Source organism: Colletotrichum gloeosporioides, assembly GCF_011800055.1.
Source record: "Colletotrichum gloeosporioides strain Lc1 chromosome Unknown consensus_84, whole genome shotgun sequence".
Classification (NCBI taxonomy): Eukaryota; Fungi; Ascomycota; class Sordariomycetes; order Glomerellales; family Glomerellaceae; genus Colletotrichum; species Colletotrichum gloeosporioides.
Window position 1 is genome coordinate 377,973 of NW_025544729.1, and position 24,703 is coordinate 402,675.

Sequence of the window (24,703 nt, forward strand, 5' to 3'; positions counted from 1 at the left end):
TCAGACACCTCAATAAACATGGAAAACGTTTTTAGAATAAGAATACGGTCTACATCATCATGTCATGCATCTAGACAGTAAACGCGCCGCTGTTCTTCTGCCGCGGCTCGCTGGCCGCTTCAAAGACACCATCTTCAAACTTGATACCCTGCACCGCGCTGCGGCCCTCGGGAACCCAAGTGACGACGTGGCCCTTGTCGATCATGCTGGCAACGGTGTCGTTGTCAAAGGGGTACTCAAAGGTGACGGTGTTAGGCATGAGCTGGTCGTGTAGTCTCGGCTCGCGGAGGGCCTGCTTCATGGTCTGGCCGTGCTCGAGGACATGCCAGGTGACCTGCGCCGTGGAGCTGATGATGCGGGAGCCGCCGGCTGCGCCGACGGTGACGTAGAGCTTTCCGTCGGGATTCTCGACGATGATGGGCGTGATGGACGAGAGGGGCCGCTTGTTTGCGCGGACAAAGTTCGCGGGGGACGGCTCGAAGCCGAAGGCGTTCCGGACGCCGGGGATGGAGAAGTCGTTCATTTCGTTGTTCCTGGGGACGTTAGTCGGAGTGAGGGCTGGAAAGGGGTCAGTGGTGGGATGTACAGGATAACTCCGGACAGCGGGTCCATGATCTGGGCGCCGAAGAGCAGGTTCACGGTGGTCGTGAGGGAGGTGGCCATGCCCGACTTGTCTGCGGTGACGATGTGCGAGGTTCCGAAGCCTTCGCTGGAGTACATTCCGTGGGGGTTGTACTTTTCCACCGGCTGCGTCTGGTTGTCGAGGATGCGTCCTCGTATACTCTTGGCTGTTGCCTCGTCGATCAGAGTGTCCTCGTACGGTCCGATTCCTGTCACAAAGTCTGGATCGCCGAGGAGAGAGCGTGCGCCGTAGGCGAAGCGCATAGCTTCATCGAAACGATGCACGCCGAGGGTCACGTCGTCGCTCTCCGAGGGGTCGAATTGCTCCATGATCTTGAGCGTGTTGAGGGCTACAGCACCGCTGGCGGGAGAGCCGATAGATGTCAGGCGGTAGCCGCGGTAGGTGATGTTCAGGGACTGGCGGGTGATGACCTTGTAGGATTGCAGGTCGTCGAGGGTCATTGTGCCGTTTGTGGCGCGGACCGTGGCGACCATCGACTCGGCGATGGGTCCGCTGTAGAAGGCTTCGGGGCCTTCCTCGGCAATCTTGGCGAGCGTACTAGTGGTGTTAGATGGGGTTGATTTCGTAGATTATGAAATACTTACGCTCCATATCTCTTGCGATAGATGGTGTCATCGAGCTTGAGAAGCGTTCCTATCCCGCTGTTAGGTGACCGTGAACACGATTTCAAGAGCTTCGGGTGTTAGGTACCATTAGGGGCAAACTCTTCGGCCCAGACAGGATCCTCCACAAGGAAGTTCTTCTGGTTCTCGATAGCTGAAGCCATATATCTGACCAAGTCCTCCGAGACTCTGAATCCGCCCTTGGCCAACAAGGCCGCCGGAGTTACAACCGTCTTCCATGGAAGAGACTGCACATTCGTTAGGTGAAGTTTCACAAGACCTCCAAGAACCAAACTTACGCCGTACTTCTTGTGGATATATTCCAAACCACGAACTTCACTCGGCACGCCCACAGCCAGGCCTCCGTACACACTCCCCTGGACGTTACCCTTGTACATGTCTTGGAACGCAGCAGCGGGCGCCGACTCCCTGAAATCAATAGACTCATAGTTTCCGTCCGAGTCCCTGATGACAACGAAACCGCCGCCGCCGATTCCCGAGTGGTACATGCCCACAGTTCCCACGCAAAAGGTCGTGCCAACCAAGGCGTCTACGGCATTGCCCTATGAAAGCCAGTCAGCATCATCCTTCTACAAGTCTCCGGCAAACCGAACGTACGCCACGCGCGATGAGATCGCGTCCTATCCTGCTACATTCCACAGACTCGCTCGCAACGGCGCCTGTGTCACCGCCATTAGGGTCAAAGACGAATTCCGGTATCACGGCAGCCGACACAAGCTGCAACTCGACCAGACCCAGCAAAGAGGCGTAGAAACGCCGTAATGAGAGAGATGACCCTGGTTTACATGGTCAGTATGAACATGCTCCTAGAAAGTGCTGATCCCACGGGTTGGGACGAACTCACTCATGTTGGAGTGAACAGACGCGGAGGTCAGTGAGTCTTCAAGACCGGACGGTAGCTCCGAGAGCCTATCGGCGCAAACGCCGAAGACTGATAAGCCGAAAAAGGGAAGACTTCTACGTCTTCAGCTGTCCAAAGTGTTGTTGTCTCTCCGAACTGTCTGGCTGTCTAAGAAAACATAAACAGTCTACCAAACCTCCCGCCAAATCACAACACGGAGAAAAAAAAGGTTGGGTGCGATGGCGAGCTCAAGTCTCCTCTCTCTGCGCCCCCCATTCCGTGTTCGGGGGTGGGCAGGGAGTGGGAAAGCGCCATGACTTATGTCGATTGCGAAAGTGCCCCAGCAGAGACGCTCACAAGGTCTCGGGACGCCGCCGCGGGGATCCACCACCCCCGGGCTTACTGATAAGGGAAGCTAAGCTGCCACACCTGCACCTTGGGACCTGGGGGACGCATGATAACGATCACCTGGCGCGGCCCCACACCGATGACCAATCAGGCGAGGGCAAATTAAGTAATTCTCAGCAACTTCAGACGGTGATAACTTTTTCTCACAAGTCACAAGCTTCAACTTATTGAATGTCGCAGTACATTGAATTTTGGCTGCAAAAGGGTGCTGCCACAACAACGCATCCAGAGAGTCTGTTCCACTCTCATCGAACTATTACTTGTTTGCTTGAAGTATCGAATTGAGTGCACTCCAACAGTTACAGACAGTCACCCAAAAAACTTTCACCGAACCCGGCTCATGGGTTTGCACCTTCGGTTGCTCCCGAGACTGAATTCATCTTCACTCCGCCCGGCCCTCACTAGCTTCCACCTCACAGCCCGCCGCCGCATCCCCGCGGCCTTCACACTTAGAGCCATGTCGACAACAGAGGCGGCTCAGCAGCCACAGCCCGCGGCGCAACCCGCCCAGGACGGTGCCTCAAAACCCCAGGGAGGACAGAAATGGCAGAACAAGAACGGCAACTTCAAGCAGAACGGCAAGCGCCAATTCCAGGGCCAGGGGGGTGGCAGGAGGGATCCCAAGCAGAGGAAATCGAAGCGTGAGAGGAACATCACGGAGGGATCGTCGGAGGAGGTCTTGGCGGCGGATGTGCAAGCGCTCATCGCCTCAAGAAAGGACTTGTTCCCTGAGACCGAGGTGAAGGAGAGCGAGGACGGCGCAGTCGAGACACCTCAAATACCGCTCCCTGACCTTTTCACTGAGATCGAGGTGGAAGTGAAGGAGCTCTCCTCCACGGGAGACGGTCTCGCGGTGCAACCTCACTCCCCGCAGGTCTACGTCGTCCCCTTCGTGGCCCCCGGCGACGTCGCAAAGATCAAAGTCGTCCGCCACGTCCGCGAGGAAAACTACTCCGTCGCCGACTTCCTGTCGGTGATCGCGCCCGGTCCCCTGCGCGACGACTCGCGGATCAACTGCAAATACTTCTCCACCTGCTCCGGCTGCCAGTTCCAGATGCTCGACTACGACACCCAGCTCGCCCACAAGCGCACCATCGTCGAGAAGGCGTACAAGAACTTCTCGCAGCTGCCGCCCGAGCTGGTCCCGACCATCCGGGACACCATCGGCAGCCCCCTGCAGTACAACTACCGCACCAAGCTCACCCCTCACTTTGACGGCCCCCCTGGTTTCCACAAGAAGGGCAGGCCCAGGAAGGCGCTCGAGAAGGTCCCCGAGGTGGGCTTCAACGCAAAGGGCAGGAGAATCGTGCTGGACATCGAGGACTGCCCCATCGGAACGGACGCCGTACGGCTGGGCATGAAGCGCGAGCGCGCGAGGATCGCCCGCGACTTTGGCAACTACACCAAGGGTGCCACGATCCTCCTCCGCGAGAACACCACGCGGTACCCCAAAACCGGCGCAGAGCAGCCACCCGCCGAGCTCCCCGAGGATGCGGTCCGCGTCGAGACAGACGCCCACGTCGACATCAAGACGTGCATCTCGGAAGCCACGGGCGCCATGTCGAGCGAGTACATTGACGACTTCATCTTCACAAACCCGGCCAACTCCTTCTTCCAAAACAACAACTCCATCCTGCCAAAGTTCACAGACTACATCCGCCAACACGTCATGCCGCCCGCGGGCCCTAACCGCGACCGCATAAAGTACCTCATCGACGCCTACTCGGGCTCTGGTCTCTTCACCATCACGCTCGCCTCGCTCTTCAAGGGCAGCACCGGCATCGACATCGCCAAGGACTCGATCGAGTACGCCCGCAAGAACGCAAAGCTCAACGGCCTCCCCGAGGAGCAGTGCAACTTCATGGCCGCCGACGCCCCGGAGCTGTTCAAGCACGTGACGTATCCCGCGGACGAGACGGTCGTGGTGATCGACCCCCCGCGCAAGGGCTGCGACAACGACTTCTTGAGCCAGCTGCTGCGCCATGGGCCGAGGCGGGTCGTCTACGTGAGCTGCAACGTACACACGCAGGCGCGCGATGTCGGCGTGCTTGTGCGCGGCGACGGGGGCGATGGCACAAAGTACGAGATTGAGAGCCTGGTGGGATTCGACTTCTTCCCGCAGACGGGACACGTCGAGGGCGTGGCGGTGTTGAACAGGGTAGAAAAGGATGCGTAAGCAAGGTCAAAAGGTAGATCAAAAAGTACACACAAGATACCATCGTCATTCCGTAATATAGAATAAAAAGTACCAGGCCACCCGGGGAGGTGATTGCATTTGTTTCAGGAAACTCTAGTCCGTCTTTTTTGTTTATCGTGGTTTGGGTCTTTGCCTTCTACCTCATGTATCAGGATCTTGTACAAAAGAGATGCGGTCCTCTAACCCTCCAACGCCCTGTTGTTGGTATCCTCGAGCAGAATCTTCAACGCCTGAACGAGAACCTCGAGAACCTCCGCCCGCCGGCTCTTCTTGGCCGCCTCCTTGAGAACCTCAAGGCCGCCCTCCTCTATAATCTTCTTGCGGGCGTTGGCCCCAGGTGCACCCTCGGCAGCCACCATGTTGTAAACAATGAAACCAGCGCGATGACGCAGGTCCTCGTTGTCATCCGCGCACATGTCGAGGACAACCTTGACTCCTCGCTCACGATCCACAATGGCTTGTACAACGTTCTCGTGCCCTGTGAGGGCTGCGAGAGCGCCACCGGCAGCACTGCGTGTGCCCTCGTCCTCTGCGTCGGCTAGGGCAAGGAGAATGTGCATGCGTCCCTTTGCCTGGGGGCTACCGTCGGCATACAGCGCCAAGCCTTCGACCGCTTGTACGAGGTTGCAAATGAGTTCGACGGCAGCCTTCGACACACGCGCGTTTGAGCAAAGCAGTTGGTCTTCAATCTGTGGCCAGGCTACGCGGATGATGGCTCTTCTAGTGTCAAGATCGTCAGTCGATGCGAGGTTAGTAAGTGCCATGAGAGCTTCGAAAGTTGGAAGCAGGTCTCGGTGTTCAGCTGCCGGGTCCGGAGGAATGATGGAAACAAGCGGTCTGATAGCTGACGCTTGAGGATTGGAGCGGCTGCCGCCGAACACAAGAGCCGGGTTCGTGCTGATGAGAATTCGCGCCAGAGCCTGAGCGGCTGTCCGCCTTCCTGCGGCCTCGGTCTCTGGTAGTGTGGCCCACGCCGTCAGGAGTAGTTTCACAGCACCTTGCTGTGCCAGCTTTCCACGCAAAGAGGTTGTAACTGATAGGGAATAAATGATAGCGACAGTGAGAGAAAGCGACGCAGGTGAACCAAACTTGCTGTGCGTGACCAGGACCGGGGTGACGCCAGCCTCAAAGACACGCTTGCACCGTTCCGTGACGTGATCGTCGTCGTTGAGGGGATCAGGCCCAGCACCCTTGCCAGCTGCAGCTGCGTATGCCTTCAGCTGGTTCATCTTCTTGTCCTCCTCAGACAGCTTAGGTTGGTATCTAGTGATATTCACCAAGATACTGAGCGCTCCGTAGGTCAAGGGAGACTTTGGCGGGGCGTCCGCCAACTTCTTGACCAGCTTCTTCAGGAAATCTGGGTTTCCCGCAAGCTTCTCTTTGATGGCTGGCTGGATCGATGCGTATGCCAGGCCTTCGATTGAATGTTGATCTCCATGGTCGTCGTCGCTCAGGAGCATTGATGTGAATCTCGTTGAAAGGTCTTCGATGGTAGTGATTGCCGGTGAAATCTTCCCTTGCCCCTCCTCATTCAGCGCCGGCGCCGGGGGCACCGCCTTCATTCTGAAGTCAGTCAGATCTAGATTGGACGGCTTCAAGTCCGGTTGTTGAAAGGTCTGAATACCATACCCTCAGTTTTGCCAGGATGACGGCTGCCAAGTTTTGGACCTGCTCCGAATGCCTCCTCATGGCGACGGAGCCCTCCTGGACGGCGTACTCGGGATCTTGCTGCATCTCCTTGGCAATCTGGTCGGGGTCCTGGTCGACAACCTCTTCCAGCCACTCGGTGCAGTACTTGTTCACCGCGTCACGGCACTGCGAGTTCATGCAGGCGGCGTTGAGCATCTCCAGGCAGGCGGTCTCGACCTTGCGGCTCTTCCACTTTCTCCTCATCAGGGGGCCCAGGGAGCTGAGGAAGCCCTCACTGAGGAACAGCTCGGCGGTCAGGTCCGGGACGATGGGGAAGGCTGAAGCGGCAACGCAGAAGGCGACAATGTAGTCATCGTAAGTGCCCCTCTTGACCTTGTCGAAAAAGAAGCCCGAGAGCTTCTTGGCACCATCGTCACCGGCCGCCTTGAGATAGGCGGAGGTGGCCACGATGGCGTGTGCGCGGACGATCTCTGGCTGTCTCATGTCGAGGTATGCCAAGATGGTGTCGACGCAGTCGCTGTCGATGAGTTTGCATATCGTGGGTGCGGATGTCTTGGCCTGGATGAGCTGGAGGTCGTCATTCAACAGCTTGGTGAGCTGGTCCAGGTCGCGGATGGTCTCGTCGTCCTCTTTGCCGCCTTCCATTAATCGCGCAAGGACCAGCAGGGTCTCATCCTCTCTGGAGGGCTCCGTCTTGGGAGCGGAGGCTTGGGTGACGGCAGCCATTTGATGATGTGTTGTGTGTGTGCGTGGCTCAACTGGGAAAATGGTTGAGCAGAGGTACTTGGCGTAGGGTATAAGGTAGATATGTATATTTTAGGGTATTCAAAGTCTGGTGGTGGGTAGGTGAGGACAGACCTGGGACGGAAGAAAAAGTCTAGAAGAAGACGGGATGGGGCGGTAGTCAATATTTGTACCTTTACCTTTACTTTGAAAGCCTAGGGGCGGCGGCGGACTGTGCTGCGCAGTCTGATGGTCACAGGGTGCGGCGATGACAGATGCGTGGAGGAGGTTTGGTCGGTCAATTGCTGAGATAAGAAAAAAGGCAGGAAGGTGAGCCCAAGGGGTTTCACAACTCTGAGACTTGCTACTGGCCAGTGCTACCAGCTAGCATGGAGGCAGTTACGTTGATGGGCGAGTTTAGCCACAGAACACGCTGGGTACGTACACGCAAGATGACAGAATGTGCCAGCCAGACCTACCTACCTAAGGTAGACCCAGACTTGCCTCTGAAGCTCGACCTCCCTCTGACCTCACCTGTTGAATGGAACACCGTTGGCAGGATGCGGCGGGTGTCAAGCTGTTCAACGTCAGGTCTCATCCTCGTCCCTCGTCGCCGTTTCCTTTTTTAGGTGCCACGGGTGCCCCTCCTTGGCCCCCATTCGCAACGCAACATGCAGGGCACCAGCACATACACCAAGCACCTCAAGCACCCCAAGCACGCACTTGAGCACTCAAGCTCATACCGGCGCCGTGCTTTGTGGTTGCATCACAGGGGACCAGTCCAAACCAAACTCTCACTCTTCCCAACCAGCTCCAGAACCCAAACTCAACAGTTACACCGCTCGGCTTCCGCAGTCTCCCTCCGTCATCCCACCTCAACTTGTATCTTCACACCTGCATCCCTTCCTCTGCAGAGAGACAACCCCAAGTGCATGAACACCGCTCGGCTCACTCTGCTGAGCCCTTCCAGCCCCTCTTGGCCGGCTGACTAGTCAAGCAGGTACATCCTGATAGAGTCCGGCCAACAAGATGCAGCTGCGTGTAGACGGGCGGGGCGGAATGCTTGAATGCACCATGCACACCAACCATAGTTGCCTCAGCCCGCCGTCACGCCCCTACACCACTTAACGCGCCCCCACGCCAAACCGCGCCTCGAGCGCTTCCTACCCTGCCTGTACGCATTACATAGCCTGTTAGGTATTTCAGCGAGATGGCGAGTCGAGTCGCAATTTCTATTCACCAGGCACTACCTACGGAGGGTGGCAGAATGCTCCGGTGCAGTGAATTGGTCAAACGCTAGCATACCTAGCATCTGTTCCCAGTAATTGTGCATGGTCGCTCCAGATCTTCCCCATGTTTGCTGCAATGACCTCACTTCCCCATTACCTACTAGGCGCAGTAAATCTCACCAGATATGGAATGGATGTCCAGTGAGATCCCCGGGCCCCTGTGACGCATCCCGCGTGCTGCCAGGAAGGTACTTCGTAGGTAGTTAGGCGTGCAGTGCAGTGCAGTGTGCACCTCCGTCCTCAGCCCGCTGCCCTGCTGGACCTTCGGAGCGTGTTCCCCGGAGCCCTTGCCCGTGGGTGCCATCCAATAACTGCGCTTGCCTGTTCCATGGCATCGGCCGTGCACAGACCAGCAAGCAGCTCCGTCGTCAGTTATTTCTGAAAGTGAAGCAAGCTTAGTTGCATCACCTCACCTCACACAAACCCTTACACCTCGCCCTGCCCTTTTTGGTGATACCGCGCCAAGAGACCCGGTGCAATCTTCCCTCTCGAAGACGCAGGGTAGGATTGAAAGGGTCCAATTGACCAAGGGGTCTATCCCCCAATACCATTACCAATACCACACATCACACACATGCTGCTCCGCCGGTGACACCTATCCGCGACCTGGCCGCCAGCCGACGAGGCCATCGCCATAGCCCTTCCTCAACATGAATAACGTCGACGCCTCCGACCACTACGAGGTCTCCTCCCACGAGACGACCCCCTCGCTCCTCTCCATCGTCATCGACACGAACCCCCGCGCCTGGGCCACTCTCAACGATGTCCTCCCCCTCTCCAAAGCCATCGCCAGCATCCTCGTCTTCGTCAACGCCCACCTCGCCTTCAGCAACGCCAACCAGGTCGCCATAATCGCATCCCACAGCAACCGCGCAGTATGGCTCTACCCCACAAAGCCTGAGCCCAAGGCGGCCTCGACGAACGGCGCGTCTGAGGACGTTGACATGGCAGACGCCTTTGCGCCGACCCCGAACAAGTCCAACGCCAACAAGTACCCCCAGTTTGCGCAGATCGAGAAGGCGGTTCTCGGAGCGATACGCGAAGTCATCAATCAGACCACCGAAGTCGACCTCTCCTGCACAACAACGCAGCTGTCAGGCGCGCTCACGCTGGCTCTGTCATACATCAACAAGGCCTCCATGGCGCTCAACGAGACCAACAAGACACCGGAAGCCACCCGCGCGACCTCCTCCGCCCTCACACGCCTCCACGCACGAATTTTCATCCTGTCTGTCTCCGATTCCGAGCCGGTGCAGTACATACCCACGATGAACGCCGTCTTCGCGGCGGCACACTCCCAGATCCCCATCGACACCCTCGCCCTCTCTGGAGACGCAACATTCCTCCAGCAAGCGAGCTACATCACCGACGGAACTTTCATGCAGGCAGCCAGTCCTAGGGGTCTACTGAGCTACCTCATGTTCGCGTACTCTGCCGACGCCGAGGCTAGATCCTCCCTGATCCCGCCCACGCACCACACTGTCGACTTCCGCGCCGCATGCTTCTGCCATGGCCGCGTGGTAGACACCGGCTTCGTATGCAGTATCTGCCTCAGCATCTTCTGCGACGTGCCTGAAAACTCCGAGTGCCTGACGTGCGGCACCAAGCTCTCTCTCGGGAGCTACGGCGCTAAGCCCGCTGTTGTCCCGCGGAGGAAGAAAAAGAAGAAGAAGGTACTGGCAAACGGCAACATCAGGGAGGAGACGGGTACCCCTGGGGGAACGCCACGGCCAGCGTAATGATATATCACGAATGCCCGCTTGGGCCATGTAAAATCAAGAAGTTGCTCAGGACAGGATCAAGCTGAGCAGGCACAGATCTTGAGCTCCAGGACAGGTAGATTTGGCGTTTGGAAAGACGGCGGTTCGGTATCAGCCTTATACATCAATCATCAGCCGGCCTTATTGGCTCACATCATACTCTGGTATATATGCAAGTGACTGAATGCAAATTCTCTAGGCGATTGTCTGAAATTCATGCCAGTAGCGCTCTAGGAGCTAAGCATAATGCGTGGAGGGGTATCACTACTATATATCACTGCGAGAGCCGGCATATCTCATCCGGTCTGGGGGTGCTCTCGCCGGCCTTGCTCAGCGCCCTGGACGCAAAACAACCGCAATTCCTCGTTCCCCGATCATGTCGGCCAGTGTCACTGGACGCCAATCCAAAAAGGTGTGAAACAAAGTGCGCCCTCAAGATCCTGGGTCAACCCGAATTCGTCGAGCACCTCTCGTGACCTGAGCTGACTCCCCCAGGCGGGACATGACGCATACAGGTTCCTTGTCTGAGCCGCCCATTGAGGCGAGCGCGAAGGAGTCGGTGTTGTGCGCGAAGTACAAATAGTAGCCCGTCCGCGTTTTCTTCACCGTCATCACGCCGATCGCCCCAACGGAGTTGCAGTTTCTGACGCCGGGGTGTCCCATGAAGTCGTTCGTGATGAAGGACTCCATGATCGCGTCTTCGTCCCATTCTTCCACATCTCTTCCGTTTGGTCCCCTGCGGGTGTTGCCGTAGATGCGCTCTGCACATCGCTGAGACGCCATTGTCGTTGCCATGTGCTCACCAGTGCCACTCGTTACGGTTGCAACGCTGACTCCATCCGGGTCATTAGGGTCACAGGGCACGACGGCCGTTCCGATGCCCACCAAAGCAGCAGGGCCTATGCGCCCCCGATGCTTCATTCCGATGCCACCAGACGATGAGCCTGCCGCAATTCGACCCTTTTCGTCGATCGCGATTGCACCCACAGTGTCAGTGATGATATCCTCCTCCTCGAGTTCGGCAGCAGAGAACGGTCTCTTAACACCACGAGGACGACATGCCTGCAGCTGCGCAACAGTGCTGACATGCTTGGCTCCGTCAGACCATAGAGGGGAGTATGTGCCATCACGGTCTCCCTGGTTGAGGTAGTCTCCATCGCTCGACGGAGGACCTCTCTCTTGCAATAACTGAGTGCGAGACTTATTGGAAGATGGCAAGGAAGCGCCGATGTAGCTCAGAGGTGCTCTTTCTATGCCTTGGCGTTGCGGCAAACTTCGGGGATTCGTCAGCACAGAATTGTCTGGAGGTTGGCTAGGACCCTGCTCCAGCGCCGGAGAGCCTCGGTGCGGGGAGTCAGGTTGGCCCTCGTTCCATGTGCCGGTAAAGATAGCGCTGGCATGATCTCGTTGCAATACTTTGGTTGCTCGCGGAGAGCCAGGCACCGGAATGGTTTCGTACTGATGGGCGACATCAGGTGTGTCGTTGGCTAGCCCTCGAGGCATACCTTGCTTCGATTTCTCCTCAGCTCGCTTGAGATCCTCTTGCCATCGAAGGAATCGGTCTCTAGCGTTTTTGGAGACTAGGTAGTCGTTGTGGACAGGCTGCATGCCGTGCTCCTGAGCAAAATTCTTGGCACCCTCACCGACGAGGATGTTGGGCGGAACTCGCCTCAGGGAAAGCGGCTGATTGCTTTTGTCCAAAATCAACTTGGCAAGGCAGATAGGATTTCGGATGTCTTGGGTGCATCATTAGTCCTGACCTTTGGGGCCGCACACGTTCAATATGTACTTACTAGGCACGGCGCCACAAGCACCGCTTCTTCCGAGATAATCAACGACGGTGGCATCACATTCGACAGTACCGTCCATCGAGAGATTCGAGCCGTAGCCAGCATTCGTGATTTCTTTGTCTTCGAGAACGCGCAGGGCAATTTCAACAGCTTCCGTAGCCGAGGCACCGGACTTCAAGAACTTCATTCCCATTGCGGCAGCACTATTTGGTTAGTCAAGCAAAAAGACCTGAGAGGAATGACTTACTTGCTGCAAGCCTCGAGGTGAACTCTCTCATTCTGATGACTGTGGAAACCCGCTCCGGCATGGATAAAGATGGCTCCAGGGAACCTTGGCTTATGTATCCGCTTCAATACTCGATCGACTGTGCCATCTGTGCCGCCAATTGTCGGCACTTCAGGATCTGCCTGAAGGAAATGCTGATTGTTGCTCAAAAGATCCGTGGCCCTGCCTGTGGTAGTGTCTAGCGTGGCTCGCCTGGCAACAGCATCAGGGGCTTCCATTCCACGGCAATTCAGCCCAGCTGCGGAAGCTTGGCCGGCATACAGGTATTCTGATGAGAATACTGGGTCTTGGTCGATATTATCTGAACCGTTGAAAACGATCGGAATAGCTAGATGGCCTGTCGTTTGAGGGACCGAAGGAAATGAATGAGCAAGCACGCAAATCGAAAGCAGCCAGCTTTCTAACGAGAGTAAGCCCAAGTAGAGGCTCAAAAAACGAAGGGTCTGGCTGGATGTAAATGCTGATGGTAGGCAGCCCGGAACCAACCATCAGTCTCCTGAGAGAGAAGATGTTATAGATGTGTGAAGATGGGAGAAGCGTCAAAGATAGATCGGCGGGAGGATAACCCGATGCTAGAGCTTTGGCTGCAGGTGCGTAGAAGGCTGGGGGTTTCCCGTAGGCCAAACAGCTTGATGTTTGGAAGTGGCAGACCGGCTCAGAATGTTTCGCCTGCTCAGCTAAAAAAGGAAGAGTAAGTGATGATGCCGGGGCCTTCCAAGCTCCTGGCTAACATAGGTTATATGCGGGCAGGTCCGTTGGAAGAGGAACTGCGAAGTTGCCTGATTTGAGCACTCGAGAACTGATTGAAAATGCCTGAATAACGACACAACAGCCTCCGTGACTCAGATCGCATGTATGACATCAAACTCCCGCGATAGCTACCCGTGCATACCAACGCGTTTTGCACAACCGCAACTTGAAAATGGGGGTGTTCTTTCCACGGCATGGAGGGCTAAGGTAGCATTACCTGGAGAAGGAGCAAGCGGGTGCTTATCTAAGTCATCACAGTAAGTTGTACAGTCAAAGCACCACTTGGCACAGTCCTGCCAGCTCGACCTGGGGTGCCTGGTGGGGATGGGTGGTGGGGCACCGACCTCACCATGGCTGGAGAATCCACCACCTCTGATGCACAGCCGCATGTTGGGAGCTTGATCGGTGACAAGGCACACATTTCCGACCACCTTGGCCATACGTCGTAATCAGCATCACGAGTGCATCGACGACGTCCCGGTCCATCCTCCCACAACCTGGTGCTGCATCTGGGCTAGAGTTTACTCGAGCAAACCTCAATCACATCCAATATGGCGAACCAAACGCCTGCCGTTGTCATGGACAAGTAAGTCAACCAATGTCACCCTGCCCCGCCCCGCATCCCCCGAGGCAGACGTCAGTAAGGTCATCACCAGCTAACAGCTCATCAACAGCGGCACGGGATTCTCGAAGCTCGGTATGCCAATTGCGAATCGATCCCCTTACGATTAATAACTCTGACACTATGATCAGGTTTCGCCGGAAACGACTCCCCGTCCTTCGTGTTCCCGACCGCCATTGCGACGAAAGGTCCCGCTGCCGGCAGTGGAGGAACTGGTTCTGGCCGCCCAGCCGTTGCCAACAAGCCGTCCTTCTTGACCGGTGGTGCTGGCCCTGGCGGACACTTAAACTCGAAGCGAGGAACTGAGGATCTGGACTTCTTCATCGGCGATGAGGCAATTGCTGCGTCAGGAGGACCAGGTCAGTGCACACGGCGACGACGAAGGAATGTGCAGCAGCGTGCTCACCGATAATCTAGGCTACGGTCTTCACTACCCCATCCGGCACGGTCAAATAGAGAACTGGGTATGGACTTTACATAATCGCATGAGGATGGGATACTAACAGCACTCAGGATCACATGGAGCGCTTCTGGTCCAACTCTATCTTCAAGTACTTGCGCGTAGAACCTGAAGACCATTTCTTCCTTCTCACCGAACCGGTACGGCACGATTCAAACACATTCTCTCCTGCCCGAGTTGCACAGATTGGCTGACCTTGACACAGCCCCTGAACCCTCCCGAGAACCGCGAGAACACGGCCGAGATCTTCTTTGAGTCCTTCAACTGCGCCGGTCTCTACATCGCCGTCCAGGCCGTGCTTGCCCTTGCCGCCTCTTGGACGTCCTCCAAGGTCCACGATCGTTCTCTGACCGGAACGGTTATCGACTCTGGTGACGGTGTTACCCACGTCATCCCTGTCGCCGAGGGATACGTTATTGGATCCTCCATCAAGTCGATTCCCATCGCCGGTCGCGACCTGACCTACTTCGTCCAGTCGCTGCTTCGTGACAGAGGCGAGCCGGATTCGTCATTGAAGACGGCCCAGGAGATCAAGGAGGAGCACTGCTATGTGTGTCCCGATATTGTCAAGGAGTTCTCCCGCTACGACCGCGACCCCACACGCTTCATTAAGCACCCTGTAATCCAGCCTGGTGGCCGTCAGGTCTCCGTCGACGTCGGATACGAGCGTTTCCTTGCCCCCGAGATCTTTTTCAACCCCGAGATCTACAGCTCCGACTTCCTGACGCCCCTCCCCACTGTTGTCGACAACGTCATTCAGTCCTCTCCCATTGACGTTCGCCGTGGCCTGTACAAGAACATCGTCCTCTCTGGTGGTTCCACCTTGTACAAGGATTTTGGCCGCCGCCTGCAAAGAGATATCAAGCAACTGGTTGACGCGCGCATCCGAGCCAGCGAGGTCCGTAGTGGCGGTGCCAAGTCTGGTGGTTTGGAGGTGCAGGTCATCACCCACAAGAGACAGAGACACGGTCCCTGGTTCGGTGGCAGCTTGTTGGGCCAGACTCCTGAGTTCCGCTCTTACTGCCACACCAAGGCTGAGGTGAGTAGACCCTGGTTGGTCGTTACGAGAATTTGTTCTGACTTTCTTCACAGTACCAAGAATATGGTCCCAGCATTGTTAGACGATTTGCGCTCTTGGGTGGCCCTGGTGGTTCATAAATGTTGGGCGAATAACATAGAGACTGCGATTCAGATGTCCACACAAAAGCTACTCCTAGCACTCCTCCTACCACTTAACGAGAATTCAAATCATGACCATCAGTCATGCAACCCTTTGTGCGCGAGCGTGTAGCAATGTGTCTGCTTTATTATTTTTTTAGGTTTAGCTGTAGACTTTGTAGCCAGCTCAAATGCGCATTATCAGAGATCCGCGATCAGCCAATATGAATTCTTGTCTAGCCTCCCTCAGTTGTCCCAAGGATTTGTCCTTTTTGCCTGTGCCGCCGCGACTACTCTCTCTCTCTCTCTCTCTCTCTCTCTCTCTCTCTCTCTCTGGGGTCTGATTTATCTAGACCCTAGTGGTCTTAAGTACGACCTCACGTACAATAACAACAGACACAGAAAGAAAACATACAACCTCCTTGCAAAGTCACCCCGCAACTCTATTCTCTCCCCGAACTGCAAGGTAGAAGTTAACTGAGGTGTTCCGGCTCCAAGTCAGACTCGATATGCCCTGGAACCATTTGAACATGCCCAAACGCTCATCACGCAGTATTCAGTATGGCTTAATCCAAATTGATCATCAATTACTCATTTCCAGTAAAGGTATAAATGAGATGCATATCATACACGCTGAACTCCCTCCCAAGTAGGTATCCTTATGAAAACAAACCAACAAATCTCATCACCCCGACCACCAAGGAAACACAACCGACCGCCGCCGCCGCCCGCCCGCTGAGACACCCCCTTTTTGTTGAGTTCAGTTGACTCCTCTCGAAATCTTTTGTTCACTTATTTGCGTCCCGTGGGGCTAGCCGCTTATTTGCTGTTGTCGACGACGTAGCGGCCGGCGATGGCGCCCTTCTTCATCATTTCGTAGACGTCATTCAGCTGGCTCAGACCGACGACCTTGTAGGGGGCGTTGATGAGGCCGCGCTGGAAGAAGTCAAGAGCCTCAGCGGTGTCCTTGCGGTTGCCGACGTAAGAGCCCTTGATGTTGATCATGCGGATGACGGTGTCGAAGACGGGGGCCTTGAGATAGGCGTTGGCGGGCAGACCGATGCAGACAACGGTGCCGCGGGAGCGGACGTACTCGGAAGCCTGCTGGAAGGGCTTCTCGCTGACGGCGAGCAGGATGACGGCGTGGGGGCCGAGGCCCTCGGGAGTGGCCTTCTTGACATCCTCAACGAGGTTGCTTGAGGTGGTGAAGTCGACAAAGGCGGTTGCGCCGAGCTTCTTGCACATCTCAGCCTTCTCGGCGCCGCCGTCAATGGCGACGGTGTGGATGCCCATGGCCTTGGCGTACTGCAGGGCGAGGGAGCCGAGACCACCGCCGGCACCGACGATGGCAACCCACTGGCCGGCGCGGACACCGGACTCCTTCAGTCCCTTGTAAACGGTGATACCGGCGCAGAGAACGGGGGCGACGGCCTCGAGGCTGACATCCTTGGGGATGCGGGCAACGTGGGCGGCCTTGGCGATGGCGTATTGCTGGAAGCTGCCGTCGACAGTGTAGCCGGAGAGGAGGGCGTGCTGGCAGAGAGGCTCATCGGCGGCCTGGCAGAAGGTGCAGGACAAGCAAGAGCCGTTGAGCCACTTGATACCGGCGTGGTCACCAATCTCGACATCCTTGACGAGCTCGCCGCGGGCGACGACAACGCCAGCACCCTCGTGGCCACCAACCAGGGGCATCTTGGTGTCGAGGGGCCAGTCGCCCATCATGGCGTGCAGATCGGTGTGGCAGACACCAGAGTACTTGACGTTGATGAGAACCTCATCGGGACCAGGCTTCTGGACGGGAATCTTCTTGTAGACGGCGGCTGCTATGTGTTAGAGACGGGTTAATGCTAGGTAGTTGAGATGTTACATACGTCCTCCGGTCTTCTCAATGACTTGAGCCCATTGCTCAGTTGGGACTTCAGTGGCCATTATGATGGTGTTGGGGGGTTCGAGTTGTGAAAGGTCTGGAGAAGAGACGAATCTGGGATCTTCCTGTTCTAAGACGGAAGTGGATGTTGAGTATGTGAGATGGAAGACTGTTGAGCTTGGATCGCTTGATTTGATCAGACGGGATTAATGGACTGGCGAGGAGGACCTTTTATAGAGATGAGAGCAACATCTCGACCTCGACGAGGACTAGGCGTGTAAGTGAGGTGTAGGAATAGCATGGTAAGAGGTATCCCGTAAGGTAGGGGGAGCTCGGTGCGGCGGGTGGTTCGCGTCGTCAGGATGGATGGATGGGTTGACTGAATTGGCAAAGAGTACACAGGTACGTCTGTCAAGCGCACGGCGTATCCGCAGAAAAAGCTGTCGTCTAGTAAGGTAGGCAGACGAGCAGCTGGAAGTGAGGTGAGGATGTGGATGTCGTATCAGGGCCGACTGGGCATCCACTGGACAAGGCTAGAGCAAAAAACGTATGATGTTGACGACAGGCCAGGAACCGCAGTCAACGGAGCTTTTACCCCTCACAGTGGCAGGAGAGTTCGAGACACACCCCAAGGGCCAAGCCAAGGCCGGGCGGACGTGGGCCGGATCACCGCACGTCAATCAGGTTGAGGCATTGTTGGAGAAGCAAGAGTCGCAATCGCAGCCGCTGAGGGTTGGGGAATTGTTGGAATTGGAGTAGGCAAGGAAGGCAGGCACTGCGACTGCTGGCTTTCCTGCAGTAGGCCTGCGCTTGCAGTTGATCTCGCTCCACCGGGACGGGGGGTTCAGCGTTCTAGGTTGCGCTCCCTTTCCTTGCCTTGGAAGGATGGAAGCTAGGTACAACGGGAAACACGTTACCCCGCGCGCATTAAGGACAAGCGGCAGACTGAAGAAGGGTGGCATCTGTGTGTGATTGGTTTGGGGGATTGTAATCAACACAGTGCTTCCATGGCGAAGGTACATCTGAGGCGACGGTACGTTTCCCGGAGGATCAGAGACCAGACGGCGGAGGACAGGCGATTCCAGACTTTGGTTCTTCACCCCCATGGACCCTGGACCGGGATCATGGTGTCGGTGGCAGACGACATGCGTCAGAATAGACGACGTGGGGAGAAGGAAGTTTGAGTCTGCGAGCTTCCATTATTGAGTTGGGTCGTTGGGACGGATGCAACGGGGGATGGTCGAAGGAACCGAAAACTCCACCTGACAGCTCGTGGTTGACGTCGAAGCACTGGAGACACTGGCCGATGGTGGGTGGAGAGTGGCCAGCTGCGGCCATGAGTGTGGGAGGTGGACCCATTGGCCGCAGAGCATGCTGGTGTTCCTGTTCTCGGGGACAATGATGCCGTAGCGAGGTGGGCGGCTGTCGCCGACAGGTCGGGTTGGGTTTTGTTGGCAGTTGTTTGTTCTCTAGTCTGGGTAGCCGTCACACCGTCACTTACACCCTTCTCCGAGGCTTGTCATGTACCTACTCTGGATCGTCGGCCTGATCTGATCTGATCTGATATCGCTGGAGTGACGACAGTCTACAGAGACGAGGCCGAAAGTGGCGGCGAGCAAGACAGCGAGCGGTGCCCATCTTTCTCGTCGTTTCGTCGGAGAGAGACTGTCGTTGTGAGACGCGGTCAAGGATGCTGCTCAGAAATCCCATAAAATAAAAAATTGCGCCGTAGGGCCGAAGAACACCCAGAAAAGCATGAGACCTGCTGGGTTGGGGATGGAGAATCACCAGATGGGACGAATGAGATGCGCCCAATGCCATTCGCTCTCGGCGCCACAGCAGAGGAAACAGCACCACGCAAAGCCCATTCCCCATTATGGAAAGTGCCAGGCCCAGGTTCTTGGGCCTCTTTCCTTGTCTTGTCGTCCGAGGTGCACCTGCCCGTCCTCCTGAACCAAACCACATCACTTAAGGTAAGGTACTCAATCATCACCACCATGGCTGCTCGTGGAAAAAAGAACCCTCTACTAACCGGGCTGGAAACCAAGCTTCCCTCTCCTTGCACTCTCCCGGGTCGACAACATCGGAAGCCGCCTTTCCTCGCTGCAATCCCTGCCCTGAGGTTCCATTCCTTCGCCGCCCTAGGCCGCTACAGGCGTTGATCGAGCTCTAGTGGAGATCTTTTACAGGGTCTCCAGCGCCGATTGGTGTTGGCGGTCGCCGCAATCTCTGGGCATCTACACGCCTAACCGCTAACGACGACATAACGCCACTATTCCATAGCACCACCCGCGTCCACGCCGCACACCACCGAACCGTCGCTGACGCCGCCTACCGTACGTGCCGTCCCAGGGGCCCGACTCATGCCTCCCGTTGTTTCGCTCTGCCGTCACTTTTCAACTTACCAAACGTCTGTCCACTCGACCACAGCAGCCAGCAGCTCGAGGATTGACAGTGAGTCAGTATCAGCGGATACCGGCCGCATCTCGATGAATCTGCCCCGTTCGGCGCATCTCACGGATACATTCTAATAATACCTCGTATCTGTCTGGACACGCTGAACAAAAGCCCGCAAACAACCCAGGCAGGCATTTCTCGGCCAAAAGTAACGCAACCCCTATACAACTGAGGCGTGTGCTTTTCCCAACTACGTCGTCAATACGGACCCCTCCATCCTGTGGACCTTGACTAAGGCACAGCAACCGCAGAATTCTTAGTCCGACGTCGCAGGGGGGTGGCTGCGAATAGCTTCAAGACCTTCATCTCCGTTCGTCCAGAGGGGCCTGCGGATCATGCACCTCGCAAACCGAGCCCAACACGACGCAAAACACGACTCAACCTGGCAATCTGCCAAATGATAGACACCCGAACCGCGAGCTAATTGTTGCTACCCCAGTATCTTGCAAAGCTTCCCCCACATTCTCCATCCCACGCACCACCCGCGGCACAGTGCGATGGCTACGCCGTCATGCCGGCTGCCTGCCTATGCCGCCTCGCCCGCAGCTCCACGACGCTACGCTACGCACGAGAAGACCGCCATCATTCCCCAATAATGAGGAAGGCCCGGCCTCCACACCTTCGCTCGAAGGGAGCTTCACAACCGGCCTCCTGACGCAGAAAACCACCACCGTGTCTGACACAGTCACCCACAATCGTGGCGGCTACGGATGGGGCCCCGCGATTCTCAAACGCTCCCCCATCTATGCTTCCCCGCATCACACCCTATGAATAGCCAACTCTCACACGCAAACACTTGATCCCATCTTGCTCAGCGTGCGACCCCCAACCAACCATCCTCCCTGACGTCTCCAGCTTTGCGGGGAAAGCTCCTGCACCTTGGAACCCTCGGTCAATGTCCATTGCAGCACTCAACTTGGGCCGCACTCCCTCAAACCCCAACACTCGACGCTGTGTACTGTGTGGCGCACGCCTGCCACGAAACCCCAGTCTCTGCTGACGCCCGGGTTGATCCCCGGATCCGGTAGTGCGGCGGCTTCATGGACGAGCGGAGGATTGCTTGCTGCTGTTGCCGGCACGCTGGGGGTTTCGGCCACCTCTGTTGCCCGGGTCGGCAACTAGACTCCAGGAACATCCCGGAACAACGGAAGACTCATCGCCTCCAAGAAGCAGCTGGCAGAGAGGAATCTTGGGAGAATGGCATGGCCCGTTTGAACCAAAATTGCGGGTGCATCAGAACATGCGGAGGTGGTAATATCCAGCCGAAGCTGCTTTCATCAGCCCGCCCAAAACCCAAGCCGCATCGCCTGCGTCTCCTGCGAGAGGCTCCAGAACTCTGAACCAACGACCTTCTATCTGCGTCGTTATCCAACCAACGAAAAGTGACACAGAGTCGAAAAGACCATGCATTGCAACCTACGTCGGACTAAACCCCGCCTCGTCAGGTTTTCTCGGCTCTTGTCTTGGCCAACTTCACGGACGTTCTGAGCACAATTATTCCTCCGGTTCAATCTCCGGAGTGTGCGATAATTCCTCTTCCTGGTAAGCTTACCAATACCCTGGGGGGACTGATTGAGCATCACGATTCATATTACCTTTCTTCGCGCCCTCCTGCACTTACTAAGACTGGGGAAGGGCCAGCGCTGATCAGACCCAAATGTTGCCGTCCGCGTCTACTTGCAAACACGATGAGACGCTGTCATCCCCTTATCGGCATGGCGAATTGCTTCGTCTCAATTACTCCAGGCACCATTTTCCAATGGATGAACCCTTAAAGGGCTGTGCGTGACCTTGCACTTGGACTTGAGGCCCGTCATCCTATCATGTGTTTCGGCAAGACCACTCGGTCTTTCAGCCTGAGCTGAGCTAGCCTTTGTTGACGGTTGTAACAAAGTTATTAGCGAAGGATTGTGACATATGTAGGGGTTGATGTCAAGCTGAAGGATGGAAGCAATGCTCGAACAGGAACAAGCTGTGACACGTCCTAGCTTCACACAAGACCGCCTGAGCTGAAATATACTTCATTCGACAGTGGCGGCTGAGCCCAGCGGAATGGCTGAGCCGAGGAGGTGAAGGATTGTCAAACGAGAAGTAAGGTTGAGTCGCCATCTACGCATAACCGCGCGGTCGACTGCGTAAGCGGAACAAAAGCTTTGCCATCTCCCTGATGCAAACTTGGCACTCACGAAGACAATCGCCGACTGGCTCCTGAAAATGAACCTGGCTGCGATCTCCCGCGCTGTGGAGCTTGCTAGCGTCATGTGGGGAAAGACAAGCCTATTCTGCAGGGTACTTGTTTTGCAATATAAGGGAAGCGGCCAATAAGAACTGGATCGATAGCTCAGTGGTAGAGCGAGAGATTGCAGTTCCACGCAGTTATCTCTAGGCCCCGTGTTCGAACCACGGTCGGTCCTGTCTTTTTGCATTTTCCATTCTCGGATTGTTCAATAATCATCCTACTTCAATCTGAGCTCGGTTTTTTGCAAACTTCAACTGTTCTACCTGTTTGACGAACAGCATACTTTTCAGGGAGCGGGTCGCACGCACAGGCGACAATGCAAACAATACAAGTGATCTGAGCTCGCATCGGATGCCTTTTAAACACGAATGGCACGCACCATCTCCGTCATGCGGGGACTTGGCGGCCCCCCGCCTTCTTACTACTGTAGGAGTAGGTCTGTACAGCTCAGCAAAAGGCTTCAAATTCTCTTGTGTCGCGGAACTGACGGGCGAGCCTAGAATATCCGTCACATTGAGACGACGAAAGCTACATGGCATATCCCTGGCAAAGATGGCCCGTGTAGGGAACGCTACGATGGCGATGCATACACCAAGGTCGAGCGGCCCAATCGTATGCGTCCCTTCTGGCGATGACCAGCGGCCTCCAAACGAAACGAATGGGAGGCATACCCCAAGTTTGGAGGGTCGAACCTAGCCGCGGTCTGAGCAGGCAGCCTTCACATGTGCCGCTCGGTGATGGTTGAAACGGGTTCAGTTAAGACGATGTTACTCCTGCCTCCTGTCCAAGCTGCCGGTCGAGCGTTTTGCAGCAGTAGTGTGTGGTGACTGACATCGAAATATCATTGTTCTGAATCTGCCATTCCATTTCTTATTCGGTTTCCCAGTTCAAATTCCCTTCTTTCCTGGAGAAGCCGCACCTGTCAAACGAACGAGACAAGACAGGGAGCTTCGATTCTTCCTGCCCTAAGCCAAAGATGGGTTTGCTCGAGAGCTTGACGACCGCCAATCCCCTTCACGTCGCGGGCTACGTGTTTGGGGCATACGTCCTTCTCCTCGTCTTTTACAGAGTCAGAATCGAGTACCTGATTAAGAGGAGCGGCGGCGTCAGGGCACCAGTCATTGCCTCCAACCCCGTAACCGGTAGGCACAATCTCCAAGAGCTTCCCCGCTCCTGTTGCTGGCGATCACCAACCGACTAACACCAAAAAGCCATCCCAGTCTTTCTGCGTATTGGACAGTATCAGCTCAGGCATCAGCTCCTCGAGGGGTTCAACTCGCTCTACAATGTCGCCACCAAGGAGTCTCCCAACACCATTGAGATTGGCTTCACCGGGAAGCTGCGTTTCCTGATTACCAAGGAACCGGAACACATTAAGACGGTCCTGACGTCGAAGTTTGCCGACTTTGGCAAGGGCCCAATGTTCCACCAGGTCTGGTCACCGTTCCTCGGCGACAGCATTTTTACGACCGATGGTAAGACATGGCAGGATAACCGGTCGTTGATCAGGCCCATGTTCATCAAGGATAGAGTCAGCGACCTTGCCATCTTTGACAAGTGGTCCAAGGCCATGATGGCCAGGTTCCCTGCTTCCGGTGTGACTTTTGATATCATGGACTTGTTCTACCGCATGACGTTGGACGTTACGACCGACTTCTTGCTGGGACACAGCGTCAACAGCTTGAGCAAGTAAGTTTCCGAGCCCAGCCGCGGCTTGTAGAATGCGACTGACACGACCCAAACAGCCCGAAGCATCACTTCGCCCACGCCTTCAACGAAGTGCAGAGCTACCAGATGTTCTATACCATCATGGCGTAAGCAAGAAACTTCCTGTTGTAGCAGGCTTGACTAACAGCTCCAGCCCCTTCGAGTCCATTCTTCCTCACGGCAAGTACAAGCGCGGTATCCGAGTCATCGAGGAGTTCGTCGTTCCCTTCATCGAGGAGGCACTCGCTCTTCCCCCTGATGAGCTCGAGAAACTTTCGAAGTCGGACAAGGACTTCACTTTCCTGCACAACATTGCCCGCTTCACCCGCGACCCCAAGATCATTCGAGACCAGCTCATCGCCATCCTACTCGCCGGACGCGACACCACCGCTGCGACGCTCTCCTGGACCGTCTACGAGCTCTCTCGCTACCCTGCCACCTTTGCCAAGCTTCGCAACGAGGTTCTCTCTGCAGTTGGACCGAAGAAACAACCCACATACGAAGACCTGAAGAACATGAAATACCTGACAAACTGCCTCAACGAGACGCTGCGTCTATACCCGGCAGTGCCGTTCAACGTGCGCTCAGCATTGACCACGACGACCCTGCCCGGGCAAAACGGCGGTCCTGATATCGCCGTGTTGGAGGGCGATTCTGTCGTCTACAGCACGCTGGCTATGCAGAGGAGGCGGGACCTGTACCCGGAGGTGTCGGAGACTTTCGCGGACCCGGCCATCTACAGCCCCGAGAGGTGGGAGAACTGGACGCCGAAGCCGTGGCAGTACGTGCCGTTCAACGGCGGGCCGAGAATCTGCGTAGGACAGAACTTTGCCATGACGGAGATGGCTTACACATGTGAGTTTGCTACAAACTAAACCCCCACCGCAGCAGAAGCTAACCGTTGCCGTGCCGCAGTGGTGCTATTTTTGCAAAAGTATGACAGGCTCGAGTACAGGGGCAACTGGAGCGAGCAGGTGCTCAAGGCGGAGATTGTGGGCGCGCCAGGACACGGTGTGCCGATTGCGCTCCGTGAGGCGGTTGATGGTGAGATGGCGTAAGCGGGAGGCGTGCTGAAGAGCAACAAACCCCTGAAATCGGGGACAGCTATCGAAGGAGAAATCTACAGACGCGATGTTACCGGCACTGGATCTGTTCGGAATCTGCGTTGAAAGGGGAGGCCTTTTGATAAGGAGGTGACGGTTCGTCAAGCCCTCACAAGGAAAACGGGATCGA

The 24,703-nt window shown here is 56.1% G+C and overlaps 8 protein-coding genes across 8 annotated transcripts; 4 read left to right on the top strand and 4 right to left on the bottom strand.

Annotated features, from left to right (window-relative positions):
- Window positions 1–70: 70 nt before the first annotated feature.
- GCG54_00002170 (Glutathione hydrolase proenzyme) lies at window positions 71–2,114 on the bottom strand (the record flags this gene model as incomplete). The annotated part of the gene is made up of 7 exons (XM_045402266.1): window positions 71–533; window positions 587–1,180; window positions 1,228–1,276; window positions 1,334–1,493; window positions 1,545–1,808; window positions 1,864–2,042; window positions 2,111–2,114. The coding sequence occupies 7 exons, from the start codon at window positions 2,112–2,114 to the stop codon at window positions 71–73; spliced, it is 1,713 nt and encodes a 570-aa protein (XP_045258628.1).
- Window positions 2,115–2,972: 858 nt separating this feature from the next.
- Window positions 2,973–4,691, top strand: GCG54_00002171 (tRNA (uracil(54)-C(5))-methyltransferase; the record flags this gene model as incomplete). Its single annotated transcript, XM_045402267.1, has 1 exon — window positions 2,973–4,691. The coding sequence occupies one exon, from the start codon at window positions 2,973–2,975 to the stop codon at window positions 4,689–4,691; it is 1,719 nt and encodes a 572-aa protein (XP_045258629.1).
- Window positions 4,692–4,891: 200 nt separating this feature from the next.
- GCG54_00002172 (Protein unc-45-like A) lies at window positions 4,892–7,088 on the bottom strand (the record flags this gene model as incomplete). The annotated part of the gene is given in 2 exon segments (XM_045402268.1): window positions 4,892–6,328; window positions 6,342–7,088. 2 exon segments carry the CDS (start codon window positions 7,086–7,088, stop codon window positions 4,892–4,894), a joined length of 2,184 nt encoding a protein of 727 aa, XP_045258630.1.
- A 1,936-nt stretch (window positions 7,089–9,024) lies between these two features.
- On the top strand, window positions 9,025–10,113 carry GCG54_00002173 (RNA polymerase II transcription factor B subunit 4; the record flags this gene model as incomplete). The annotated part of the gene is made up of 1 exon (XM_045402269.1): window positions 9,025–10,113. The coding sequence occupies one exon, from the start codon at window positions 9,025–9,027 to the stop codon at window positions 10,111–10,113; it is 1,089 nt and encodes a 362-aa protein (XP_045258631.1).
- A 453-nt stretch (window positions 10,114–10,566) lies between these two features.
- On the bottom strand, window positions 10,567–12,428 carry GCG54_00002174 (putative threonine aspartase; the record flags this gene model as incomplete). Its single annotated transcript, XM_045402270.1, has 3 exons — window positions 10,567–11,870; window positions 11,928–12,127; window positions 12,172–12,428. 3 exons carry the CDS (start codon window positions 12,426–12,428, stop codon window positions 10,567–10,569), a joined length of 1,761 nt encoding a protein of 586 aa, XP_045258632.1.
- A 1,083-nt stretch (window positions 12,429–13,511) lies between these two features.
- GCG54_00002175 (Actin-related protein 3) lies at window positions 13,512–15,200 on the top strand (the record flags this gene model as incomplete). Its single annotated transcript, XM_045402271.1, has 7 exons — window positions 13,512–13,546; window positions 13,635–13,657; window positions 13,714–13,941; window positions 14,000–14,046; window positions 14,096–14,182; window positions 14,248–15,081; window positions 15,135–15,200. The coding sequence occupies 7 exons, from the start codon at window positions 13,512–13,514 to the stop codon at window positions 15,198–15,200; spliced, it is 1,320 nt and encodes a 439-aa protein (XP_045258633.1).
- Window positions 15,201–16,019: 819 nt separating this feature from the next.
- On the bottom strand, window positions 16,020–17,129 carry GCG54_00002176 (Alcohol dehydrogenase 1; the record flags this gene model as incomplete). The annotated part of the gene is made up of 2 exons (XM_045402272.1): window positions 16,020–17,020; window positions 17,072–17,129. 2 exons carry the CDS (start codon window positions 17,127–17,129, stop codon window positions 16,020–16,022), a joined length of 1,059 nt encoding a protein of 352 aa, XP_045258634.1.
- A 5,610-nt stretch (window positions 17,130–22,739) lies between these two features.
- GCG54_00002177 (Cytochrome P450 52A13) lies at window positions 22,740–24,528 on the top strand (the record flags this gene model as incomplete). The annotated part of the gene is made up of 5 exons (XM_045402273.1): window positions 22,740–22,905; window positions 22,975–23,452; window positions 23,509–23,577; window positions 23,625–24,325; window positions 24,386–24,528. 5 exons carry the CDS (start codon window positions 22,740–22,742, stop codon window positions 24,526–24,528), a joined length of 1,557 nt encoding a protein of 518 aa, XP_045258635.1.
- Window positions 24,529–24,703: the final 175 nt, after the last annotated feature.